The 13111-nt window shown below is 40.7% G+C and overlaps 1 protein-coding gene across 5 annotated transcripts in view; it reads right to left on the minus strand.

The window, feature by feature from the left end:
* LOC117543498 (disks large homolog 5-like) overlaps positions 1-6962 on the minus strand; it is a 30646-nt gene extending 23684 nt beyond the window's left edge. The window contains exons 1-3 of one of the 5 annotated variants that reach the window (XM_034211880.1): positions 6308-6962; positions 1116-1184; positions 123-276 (exon numbers count right to left, since the gene is read on the minus strand). In XM_034211880.1, coding sequence (XP_034067771.1) covers positions 123-276; positions 1116-1184; positions 6308-6497 — 413 coding nt within the window. In that variant the 5' untranslated portion in view covers positions 6498-6962. Of the gene's footprint in view, positions 1-122; positions 292-1115; positions 1185-6199 lie in introns of all 5 variants that reach the window. The other 4 variants (XM_034211872.1, XM_034211863.1, XM_034211848.1 and 1 more) reach the window with 4 other exon arrangements.
* Positions 6963-13111: the final 6149 nt, after the last annotated feature.

A 13111-nucleotide genomic window follows, 5' to 3' on the forward strand; every position in this document is an offset into this window, starting at 1 on the left:
GTTGACGAAAAGCACAAAGCAAAATGCCTCTATTCATGGAGTGCCTACGCATGATCACTGCGCTTTCTGTAAATGTTTGTTTTGGAAAACAGGCAGTAAAGTGCATGAGATCAGAACAGTACCTGCAGTCATCGAAGGTGGTTCCAGGTGACGAGAGCGCCAGACGTTTACGCAGTTCGTCCCTCTCGCGGGTCACATGTCTGAGCTGGAACAGAACCGTCTCCATCTTCTCGTTCACCTGGTGGCTGTCCATGTGAGCGGGCGGAGGGGAGGAGGCTGGACCGGGAGTACCTGTGGGAGTCAGCATGTCACTGGAGGCATGGGCCGTTCACAAAGCTCAAACGATGGGGGCATTAGTGCAGCTCCATCCAATTCTTTTAAAAGCCAACTTTGCTTTATTGTAAACGAGGACATAACCTCAACATACGAGTAAAATAAGAGGCTGAATGAAAAGTGTACAACTGATGTCTGCTTTCAAAAAAACTCTAGTCTGCTTTCCCTTTCTAGTCTTTTAACTGAAAACGAAACAAGGAAGAAAGACTAGTGTAATGGCTCAATAGTCTCAGACTGAACTAACTTGGTCTAAATAGTAACCAATCACAAGGAAGAGCTTTTTACCGCAGCTATTTAAACAATCGTCTGCACGTCCTTACAAGAAACCATATTAATCTCACTGTATTACTTCCATAACATTTCTCACATGTTTGCAGCCAAAATCAGTTTAATATGTATCCACCTCATTGTTGTACTCATTAACCTCAGTATGTGAATATATTGCAGAACAAATCCCCCAAATGATAAAAGATAAGAGCTCCGTTTCCCTTCTGGTGGCATTGAACAGTCAAATCCTCTTTCCTTCAGAGAATGAAACAGGCCTGTGAGTGTGTTTGTGCACGTGTGTGTGTTTAGGGGGTAGAGGTTTTCTAAATCCTTCTCACATCTGTGTAATCACTTGCATGCGCTCAGAGTCTAAACAGGCAGCAACCAAAGACTATTACTTGACAAATATTTTCTGAGAAACCGTAGAGCCTACTTGTTTCTTTCTTTCCAGGAAGATAATGCTTTTATTTTTTGCCATTTCTCCAGCCGAACCCCAGCACAAGCACCACACTCACCCAAGCTGCTGAGAGAGCTGCTGCTTTCCGAGTCCGACGGCATGGTGGACAGGATGCTGTAAGTGGAACCTGCGAGGAGAACCAAACATTAAAGTCACTTGTGAGTGTACTCGACCATGTCTGCATTATAGTCAGATTATTATCTCCAGCATTGTATGGTACATCAAGGCCGTGGAGCTTGGGTTACATTTAGGGGCCTTTCCTGAAAAAAGACCAGCTGGAGACATAATAAGGTGGGACTTTCCCCAACTTGGGATGACGGGCCCGGGGGCTGACAGCAGAGTGTGGCTAATTATCAGTTGGGCAGGGAGCTTGAATACTGACTAGCCCGGGCCCCAAAGAGGCTGCAGCCTCAGAGCTTCTCCTTTTATCTCCTCTGACAACATCACACAGTTCCCCCCTGTGAAAGCCCCTTCTTTTATAGCCTACAGTGATTCATAATTAACTGTTCGGAGAGGACGTCTCAGTACAACACTGAGTATTATGGAGGAGAATACTTTAGATCATTCCGATTGCACTCAGTACAATATCATTGTCATATTTCTTAACCATTTTAACGAAACCCCAATACGAAAATGTTTATGTTAACTGTTATTGTAAAAAACTAAATGTAAATAGAAAACTGACAGAAGTATCGTTATCAGATGTATATAGTAAAGTCTCTGATATCGATATCTGACTCAAAAATCCAATATTGGTCGGGCTAAAAAATGTTAACTACATACACATAGTGGTTAATAGTTTAAACCTATATATGTAAGCAAACATTACAATATATCCATCACAAATTACAAGGGCTCAAAGTGAAGTTTGTCCTATAAACGAGAATGTTTGACTGAATTAAACAATTAAAGGATTTTCAAATGTGTAGTCTGTGAAGGAGTTCAAGTATCTCGGGGTCTTGTTCTCGAGTGAGGGAATGGAGCGTGAGATGGGCCGGAGAATCGGAGCAGCGGGAGCGGTATTGCAGTCGCTTTACCGCACCGTTGTGACGAAAAGGGAGCTGAGCCAGAAGGCAAAGCTCTCTGTCTACCGGGCCATTTTCGTTCCTACCCTCACCTATGGTCATGAAGGATGGGTCATGACCGAAAGAACGAGATCGCGGATACAAGCGGCCGAGATGGGTTTTCTCCGCAGGGTGGCTGGTGTCTCCCTTAGGGATAAGGTGAGAAGTTCGGTCATCCGGGAGGGACTCGGAGTTGAACCGCTCCTCCTTCACGTCGAAAGGAGCCAGTTGAGGTGGTTCGGGCACCTAGTTAGGATGCCACCTGGGCGCCTCCCTAGGGAGGTGTTCCAGGCACGTCCAGCTGGGAAGAGACCAAGGGGTAGACCTAGGACCAGGTGGAGGGATTATATCTCTTCGCTGGCCTGGGAGCGCCTTGGGATCCCCCAGTCAGAGCTGGTTGATGTCGCCAGGGAAAAGAAAGTTTGGGGCTCTCTGCTGGAACTGCTACCCCCGCGACCCGACCACGGATAAGCGGGAGAAGATGGATGGATAGTCTATCTGTGTGTCCCTTGTTGAGTCGTTTCAACACTTCTCCCAACTGTTAACACTTAGTCCGAAAAAAAGAAAACTGGATTTATAAGATGCTCGTGATATTTAACATACTGTTCAAGCTTTGATCAAACAGCAGTGCACATTTACTGAGATGTAACTTGGCTGTGGGATGAAGAGCTTATAGTTTAGTTTAACCAGCAACTCCAGCCCCCGATGTAAAGTCTAGTGCTCGACTCGGGAGTGCTAGCATGACAAACGCTTCTATTTACCCACGTCCCAGTACTCTAAATCAATCCCTGGCTGGCAAGTTCCCACTAGCTAAAAAGGAGACTATGAGTTTGATTAAGACTGGAAGGAGCCCAGCTAACATGGCTCACCCCTCTTTTTCCCAGCAAAGGACTGAAAGAAAAAGAAGAAGACTGATGTGCCTCAGGAACCGTGGCATCCCATGGATCAAGCTCTCTTTGTTCTCGCTCAAGCTTAAGTTTCCCATGACTCTGTTTGAGCAGAGACTGTCTCAATGGGCAAGGTTCACTGTGTCATAGCTCACTCACTCACTTTTCTGCCCGTGTGGAAGTCATGTGGACCTCGCTGTGGTCTGACCCTCGCCACTCAAGGATCTTATTTAGGTTGATCTCTTTTCTGAAGTCACAGCTAATGATATATATGTATGTATGTATATATATATATATATATATATATATATTCTGACCCACGCAAAAGAAAATCTTGCAAGGCTGAAAACTTGAGCACAAACAGTGAGTGCTGACTCATAAAAATCACATTTAGAACTCTGTGTGATAATGTGATAATGAATTAGGAAAAAAACTAAATTACGGTGCTTTTTGCATGAAAATAAATGCATGTTTTGACTCGGGTCTGAAACTCTACAGTAAGTCAAAAATATTTTGGGTTTAAAAACCTAAAGAAATACACTTTTTATACATGTAATAAGTAATATTTTCTTATATATTGCCCCTTTATCTCGTGGGTGCTGACCATTTAAAAATCTGTATTTTTTCAACAAGAAAAGTTATCTAAACTTGTTAATGTTCATCTGCAGAAAATATGACCAAGTAAAGCGTGCAAACTAATGATTTACTATAATGATTTTTCTCTAAGGCCTTTTGCCTTTATTAGATAGAGAGAAAGGAAGAAAGAGTGGACAATGTTCCCGGGAAGCATTTGAAAGGTCTCCGCCTTAGTTCACAGGGTGCCTGCTTTACCATGTGAACTACCTGGGTGCCTAGAGGTCAGCGACCATTAATGTGCTTTTACAACTTTAACGTGTTCAACTCATGTCATGCATTTGTACACTTTCAGACATTTGGTTACCCTCTGACTTCTCAACTAGCATTATCTATCAAAGACTTTAGATTTCCTTTAACAACATAAGCTAGCTCTTGTTTTCTATATAAAAAGACATTTGAACTCCAGTATTATTTTGCAGCACAGCCAAGCGAACACGTCAGCCACGATACACACCCTTGCAATTTACTGCAATCAGGTTATTGTTCTTCAACATGCTGTAAACCAAAGACCTCGTATGTCAAGCCCTGAAGCTATGGTTATGTAAACATACTATTAAAAAAAAACACCTATTCATGTGCATTGCATTCACATCAGAGAAAATGTTGCAGCCAGGTCTTTCGATGGCTACAGGTAGCATCTAACATTTGGATTTCACCTGCTGGGGTTGAATGATGCAGCTCTCACTCATTAACATTGTTTTGATTTCGATGATCTAGTTCTCTCGCCCTCTGGGACTCAAGGCGTCTGGGGAGATCAGGCTGCTGACGATGCACATTATTTAAAAGCATAGCCTGTAACAAGCTACAGTTCTCCTTGGGAAGGCCCTGCTCTAGCCTGAGCAGTGGAGGAACCTGTCTGCCCAGTAGCAAAAAGCAGCTCAGCCCGTGACTACCAACAGGGAACTGCAGACTAGAGCAGACGAGGAAGACGAGCACTAAACATGTTCGTTTACAACCCTCTACATCAGTACTCCGTTTTAAACCTTAGTGCACAATTGTAAAATGTGGTGCAAAAATGAAACAGCTTAGATAAATAGACTCACTCTGCAGCGTTCTTACTCTTATAAATAATGAGGACAGAATAAATGCATAATTAAAACCTCAATCAGCACACCGAGTATTACATGATAGGTGAAAGCGAACAAAGTAACTCATGCAAATATTTCCTTTGAAATGCAAAAGGTAGAGGTGTAGAGCAAGTAGCATGCACTTGCATTATTGCATATATACACATACATTCTGGCACATATATCCAAATTGTCTTACACTGAATTTGATGAAAAATTGAGGAGGACAATATATATTTTTAGACGTCCTCATAACAGAGTAGCGAATGTTGTATTTTTCTGAGCGAACAGCACAAAATCCACTCGTACAACTCTGCATTTGCTGCAGAGAAGACTGTATATCCCAGAAAGAGACTGAGAAATGCATCATCTGAAAAATGTCCTCATGCAAAGAAAAATAGCTAAATCGGAGTAGATCAGATGAGGGTAATAATGAGCTTTGTAGGTGGAATGTGTAGTATGTTAGACCATTCAATCTGATGTTAATGTGTAATATATCCTTTTCTATAATTGATGGTGCACCCACAAAAGTGGAAACTCAGCAGACTATGAAATTGTTGGATGACTACAAAGTGCTTACAGTATACTGCTGAAATAGGAAGATGGCTAATCAAACAGCTGATCCACATAGTTTCAATTGGTTATTGAGCAAAATAAATGCAAAACCGTTTCCAGTTATAAAAAGTACAGATTACAAATTATCAATAAAAATATAGAACATTAAAAAGCAACTAATTTTGTGAGGGAAAAGTGATCACTATTTGTTTACATGTAATAGAGCAAACGATCCAGCAGTGTATCAGTTAATACAAATAATTTGCTGCAACCTGAAAAGCATTTAGAAGATGTGGGATGGGCATTGTTCAATATAAAACAGTAATAGATAATGCTGGGCAAAGATAAGGAAAATAACTGTTTGGTTTTGTACTAAGACACAAATGAAAAGTTCAATAGCCTACTTTATATATCTCACTCTAAAGTCAGTGACTGTTTGCATTAACACACATTTCATTCTTCACTCATTCATTTGACGGTGACAGTGGGTTATTGATTCAAACACACATAACTTCAGGCAGCCATGCAGTCACTACATTGATTGTTTGAGTCTTTTTAGGTCCATTAAATTATTTCACAAAGAGCTGGCAGGCTGTGCTTTTAGTGACATGGAAAAGGGAAACAAGCACAGTAGTGTGAGTGTAAATAAGCATCAGGTCACATGATTGTGAAGCCCTCTCTCTCCCTCACTCTGTATTCTTGCCCAAAGGAAAAGTCCTGCCCTTCATCAAGTTGTCATATGGTCAATACTCCTAATGTCGGTTAGATCATACCCAGAGCAGGATCCAAACCAAAATGTACAGGACACAATTCCCTTTGACACACCATAAAAACACAACAAGCATAGCGTGCATGCTTCCATTCTATATCATTTACTTTTCAGCACGACAACGCACTGCTTCATTGTTATGCACCACATACATAGCTTCTTACCAGTGGTGTGATCCACTGGTCCGGAGCCATTGAGCAGCACCGAGTGCAGGTGAGGGTGCGTCTTCTCCAGGGCCGTGCAAAACTCTGCGAAATGGTCTCTCTCCTTACTTATCAGTATCTTCAGGAGAAGGTCCACTTTTTCCGCGTTGGAGGAGCAGTTGTGTCCCAGCTCGTAGCGTTCAGACTGGCTGAGGGTCCCGCAGTGATCCAAAACATCCACAACTCGGTCCGCATCTGTTATCGACTCCACCAAGTTCTGGTAACATTTCTCCAACAACTCTTTATGCTTGGGCTCCATCTCTGTTTAGCTCCGCGTCGGTTTAACCAGCGAAATCAGCTTCGGGACAAATCCAGCTTCTTTACGTTTCTAATGCCTAGTCAACTTCACTTCTTGCTACTGTCGTAACTCCCCGAAACTACCCCCTTCGGCCTAGTCGGGACGGTTTTCAACCCGAATTGAAGGATACACAAGAAGTAGCCATATTTGTTGCCCAAGGCTGTTGACTGCACGAAAATGACAACACATTTTCCCTACCGCCGCTCCGTCCTTCCCGACAAAAAAGACGGCTCTGCCTCTTTAAGCTCCACTCCGCACACGTTTCGAAGACATTGTTGTCCTGAAAACAAGTTATTTCGACATGTTGGAAAGTGTTTAAAACTCCCTAAGAGCCCTCGCTCTCTGTGTGTTAGGCAACAAACTCCGCCATGTCTCACCGTTCAAGCAGCTGTAGCGCTGTGCCAATCATATTTCCGTGCAATGGACATTTAAGGTAAAAGTAGGCGGGGCTTGTTTTAGACGCACCTGGTTCCCTGTCGCTTAAAACCATATAAAATACACCACTTTGGCGCAGAGATAATTTTGTTTAAAAGTTCTATATTTTAGAAAAAAATGTTGGTGCTTGTATTTTGGTTTAGTAATTCCTTTGTTTTACTATGTTGCTTTATGTTCTAGCCTACTCCACAACATTTCAGGGGGAAAATATTGCACTTTTTCCAAAAATGTTTCATAGCATTACCCTTATGGCACATTTGTACACACATAGGTTGAGTAACTATGGAGATTAAGATTATTTATACAAAATATGAATCAATTTATACATTATTATTATTATATACTAGCATTGTAGTAAAACAATTATTTAGCAGCAAAATGAAATTGATGCACACTTTAATGCATTAATTATAATTATGATAAAACAATAGAGTGGTAAAGTCACGCCCATCTACTTCCGGTCCATGGGACCTTATTTCTGAAAAATATGTATTGAAGTCAATGGAGAGAGAAAACGTATCTTCTGATCCCGTTTGATTTGTGCCACGAATTACACATATGATGTTTGTCAATCTTAAAAAATCATTTCCATGTCAAAAAGGTCACAGTTTGTCTAAAACTGTTGAAATATAAGACTATTGAAAAATACGCAACTAGAAAGACTACAAATCCCAGAGTCGCGTAAGTGATGTCATAACTGATGTCACAATTGTTTTCCTCCGCTAAATATAAGAGATAGCTAAGATAAGATAACTTTAACAAGATGCCTGTGTGCTTAGTACCAGGTTGTTATCATACCAGCAATGGGTCTTGCTCGTTCTTTCGCTTCCCGTCTGATAAAAGGACCAGGAGTGGCTGGCTGGATCAAGTTTGCTAGTAGCAAGCACGTTAGTTAGCATTACAGTCTTAGCCTTGTCATTTGTATTATCATTAACATGAAGTAACATCAAGTAACCCACAATGTTAAACAGTAAGAGTAGTAGTGATATTTCGTGAACCATTTGAAGAGTACTGTCACACCGGTGTGATCATTCTATAATACGCCCGGGGGATAAATGCTAACGCTAACGCTACATTAGCATCGGCGATCTGTTCGACTTCATGCTATCTGCACAAATGGTTGACATTAAACATTAAACCAGTGGCGAGCCGTGACTTTTATACCTAGCCCTCTGACTCCCCTTCCCTCGAAAACAAAGAAGAGATATTACGTCCCACGTATACTTCAGCGGAATATCAAAACAGCGGCCCGGGATGCAAAACGCATCAATGACAGCGACCCTCTACCACACAAAACAACACCATTTATATAAACACCTATCATGACAGGGCACCCACAGCCAAGTAATAATTACAAATGAATTAAGTTGGCACGGCGGCCCACATTGAAAATGACTTAGGCCTACCTTTGATGATCAAATCACTTAAACATAAAGTCCATCCTCCTGTCCTTTTGGATGAAGCACTTGCTTCAGCTGATCCTTTGCCACTCAATCTTGAAAATGACTCGGTTAATAATTTCACAACGATGTCATCACTATCACTGAAGTGAGCCATCGTGAACGAACTTATGCTAATCATAAATCTATCGATCATAAATCTATCGATTAGATTTATGATTCGAAAATAATAAAAGTAGGGTAGACATGTGGATATTATCCGGCTGAACAAAACGTGCATTTATCTAACAGGTTCGTTTTCCACAGACCTTATTTCGAGCTATTTTCCAAAATCCTATGGAGAAATCCCACTGCTTTCTGTCGAGGGAATCCGAGCGAAGCTTACTTCCGGGGTTTAGGACGCGTCACTGCACCACTTGCATAGACCTCACAGCGGGCGGAACTTGTCATAAAGTCCGCGAAAAATAAAGCCCGCCCATTTAGAGGGAAGATATGATTGGTCAATTGTACTGTCATTTGACATTACTCTCTCATTGAATTACTATAGCGGGCCCCCCATGTAGAGAGGGACCAACAAGCTCTCCCGTCTTCACATAACTCGCAGAGACGGCATTTAACCGTTCACATTCCAACAGAAACTGAACAGGCAGATTCAAAGGATTTATTTCTTTGGAAATATTATTTTAAATACAATTAAATCAAGTTATTTTGGTAAAATTAATGAAAAATGTAACAACAAAAAAATATTTTTAAAAAAATGTTATTTTTTTAATGTTTTCAAATATTATTTGTTAGAATATCTTAGGCCCTCACAGAGGGCCTAGAGGGCCCTGACGGCTCGCCACTGCATTAAACAGATCAGGCAGTTCAGAGAGAATCAAAGGAAGGCAGGCATGCAGGCAGCTTTGCATGACATTCTTCTGGACGTGTTGATAGTGAGGGTAGTCAATCACTTTTTTTGACAAGACAGTAGTGACGGCCATCTTGGTGACGTGTGTTGTTGTGAGAGTCTGCGAGACCAGAGATGTAGTTCATTAAGCGTTTCACACAACAAAATGTGTTACTTCGCAGTTTTACGACACATTTTAATTTTTTTGACTTGCAAAATTATCTTTTAAATTGACAAACATCATGTGTAATTCGTGGCACAATTCAAACGGGATCGAAAGATAATCTTTCTCTCTCCATTGACTTCGAAATAAGGTCCCATGGAGCTCCCCCGGAAGGGGAGGGACTTCGCCACTCTAATATTTTTGATATATTATTTTGAAATAGGTCATGTTGCATAATAAGTACGTTTTTCTTGTTGGTAATTCATATTTTAATGGTTATACTTTGATATTTAAGCAATGTTTTAAATGCAGGGCTTTTACTTAAAACGAAATATTCATACACGGTGGTATTAGTATTTATTACTAAAAGAGTGTCTTTAATAATAAAATAAAGCAAAAATATATTATGATGTTCAATGTGAACATCATAATATATTTTTGCTTTATTTTATTATTTATGGATTTTATGTTACTGATATGTTTTTCCTAAGTCACATTTTAATGTTGTACTTGGGCTAGGTGAAGCACATTTTAACTATTTGATATTCAATATTCAAAAATAATAAAGCCATAAAATAATATAATATGATAAAATAATCTAATCATATGTAGCCTATATGGTTTTGTATTAAAATATGAATCTGTAAAGTCATTAAATGCAGTGGAGTAAAAAGTACCATGTTTCCCTATAAACTTGTGTGGAGTAAAAGTGTAGTATTGAAGTACTTGAGTATGCATTTGGATGATTAATGCCTATTACCTCATTACTTCTTACAACTCTCAGTTTAGTTAAATTTATCACAATTCATGCAACACTAAGGCCATAATCTCTACTGAGGGGTTCACATGTCAAAATGATTGAGAAACACTGCTCTCAAAAACACAACAGCAAAACTGTTCATCAATTTCTGTGTTTTCTGTCAGTTGGTGATTATATGAGAGGAAATGTGCGTTTATATGACATCAGAATATTCAGTGAATTGTGTTATTGACACAACACATGAATTATATGGTTCTGAATATGCTCTTAATAAAAGCGAAATCCGACGCTTTTTTTTCATAATTTGTTTATCTCAAGAATATTGTATAGCTCCTGATGCGTAAGTATAGTTGCCTGTTCCTCATCTGGATTTCCCCTGACACATCTGCCCAGCTCTGTGAGCTTTCTTCTGCTCCACATAATCCATCAGATCTCTAAAGAGGCCGACGTCACTTAAGACTGATATCCTTAAGACTGAAATGCTCTAAATGCAGACAATGAAGTCACGTATAAGATTATATGTGTTTATCTAGTCTCAGTACAGACAGCTGAACGGCAGAAATGCTGAAAGTGGAGCTATAATTAGAGCTTGTTCACCATAATTGCTGACTATGGTCTTTATTATTGAGGGGATTCGGTGTATTGCCTTTATGAGGATTGTGACTCTCATCTGGAGCTAGCCAGAGCATACCGGGTCTGGCTTTAAAGCTTAATACGGTACACAGTGTGCCTATACATTTCCCCACTTAAGTTTAGCACAGCTTTCACAATGCAATTGGTTACGTAAAAACTCAAATTATTTATTTTTCAGCATGGGAAATCCATTTGGCGCTCACCAAGAAAACTAGCTGGTATGTTTAGGAATTATGTTAACTCCTGAAACACTCACATTGGATTGAAATCAGAGGCTCTTAAGGCCCTGACACACCAGGCCGAAATCGGCCGTTTTCGTTAGTCGGACGACGAAGCGTGCGTGCCCTGTCGCCCAAACTCAATTTGGTGTGTCCCGCACATAGACTGTATATATAAAGCCGTGACACGCCTTATTTGGCCTTTCATGGTCGACGCACGGCCGATTCAACCTGTTGAATCGGCCGTGCGTCGGCCACAGGCAGTCGGACAAAGAAATCACTCTGATTGGCTGTTCAGCTAGCGAATCAGTGCATGAGAAGCGAAACGGTTGCTTGAGAATGTCTTCCACAAGCAACACTCCAATGGCTGATAGCTCCAGTACCGCACGAAACATGTTTTCGATGGACGAGAGTGAAAATGGAAAGCACACGCTATTTGTTGTTTGTTTATATCACGCAGTCTGTTCTTCTTCTCTGTCTTCCGGTTGTTGCCTCTTTTGAATGACGAATACACACTACCGCCGCCTGCTGGTAAGGAGAGTTATTGCCACTCACGCATGCGCATTTCGTACGTGCTCGGCTGAATTATTTGCGGTGTGTTCCAGTGCGACACATGGCCAAGATGCAGGAGAACACGGCGACGCAACAGTCGGCATCGGCGAGTTATCTGGTGACTGCTTGGTGTGTCAGAGTCTTTACACTCTTAAAACCTCATGCAATGAAAACACATAAGTGGAAGTCATTTATAGGGTAGTAAATTACTTTTGACAGAAAGTGTGCTGCTTTTGTTTTAACTGACTGCAAACACTATTAAAAGCAGCCGGTTGTTCAGGTTGTTAAGGCATATTTGATCAAATATTGGAGGATGAACCTCAAACTGAGTATGTTGTAGTTCTGCAGGCTGCTACTGATATCTGCTGCTACATCTCATTATGTGTTGTTCATCTAATCCTTTGGTTTTGTAATTTGTTTATATGCACTCATGAAGTTTAAAGCAGGATTATGTCCCTGGAAACCAAATGTCCCCTAACTGCAGAAAAAAAATCCACTGCAAATCAACAATTTAGTCAAGGCTTACTTATACTGATTGTCTATGAGACAGTATTAACATTAGAGGCCAGTGGTGGTGATGTGCATTAAGGTAAAACGTGGACTAATCTCAATAAAATTGGATTTTTTTATTCAGATTACGGTTGAATCCATCTGTGAAATAGTTGACGAGATACTTCCTTTAGGTATTTCATGTTCATTCTTGTATTAGGAGTTTTCTACAAAATTACCATATCAAACAAGAATTGTATATTTCCATACAATTTGGTATTAAAAAAAACTATTTCATCATTCATTTAGTCACCCAAAACGTCCTACCAAAATCCTATATATTGTCATTTAGAGTAAGAGAAAGCTCCAGAAGTGTGAAGGCTCATTCAAAGGCTGACCTTCACAGCTCAATGATGTAGACAGACACTGTCGATTGACACGACTCCCATACGCACATCTGAAATCTCCAATAAAACATATGCATGCATCCCTCGCATGCGTGTGTATCCAAGTGTGATCAAGTCCCAGAAAGGGTGCATCAAGTCCACATGTAAATAATTAAAGCACTTTTTGTAAAAATCAAGGATCAGGAAAGTGTTCTGTTTTGTCTCTAAAAGTGAAAGCCAAATGGGAGGCCCCACTGATTTCCTCTTGACCTATATATTTCAGGAGGTATCACGGCACACAGTCTGGGCTAGAGAGAAAATACACAAACATCAAATATTCATCCCTCTTTGTTCTGGTGCGGGCTTTTCATTTTGAGTGTGTGATAAGTAGCTAAATGAGAAAGGTGTAGAAGAAGTGAGGCTTGGTGAGGTCATTTGTCTCCCCAGCACAACCCCTCTGAGGCAAGCAAGCAAACCAGAAAGACTTTAGGACATCCGTGTCTCCAATATGGACCCTATTTATAGCCCTGAGAAAAGCTCTTTGTGCCATATCACTTGTGCTGCAAAGCAAACCTGGGCATGTTCTCCCCCTCTCAGATTAAACAGCAAGGCACACGCACAGAGACTTCACTTATGTAAGCCACATTACT

Source organism: Gymnodraco acuticeps, unplaced genomic scaffold, assembly GCF_902827175.1.
Source record: "Gymnodraco acuticeps unplaced genomic scaffold, fGymAcu1.1, whole genome shotgun sequence".
Taxonomy (NCBI): Eukaryota; Metazoa; Chordata; class Actinopteri; order Perciformes; family Bathydraconidae; genus Gymnodraco; species Gymnodraco acuticeps.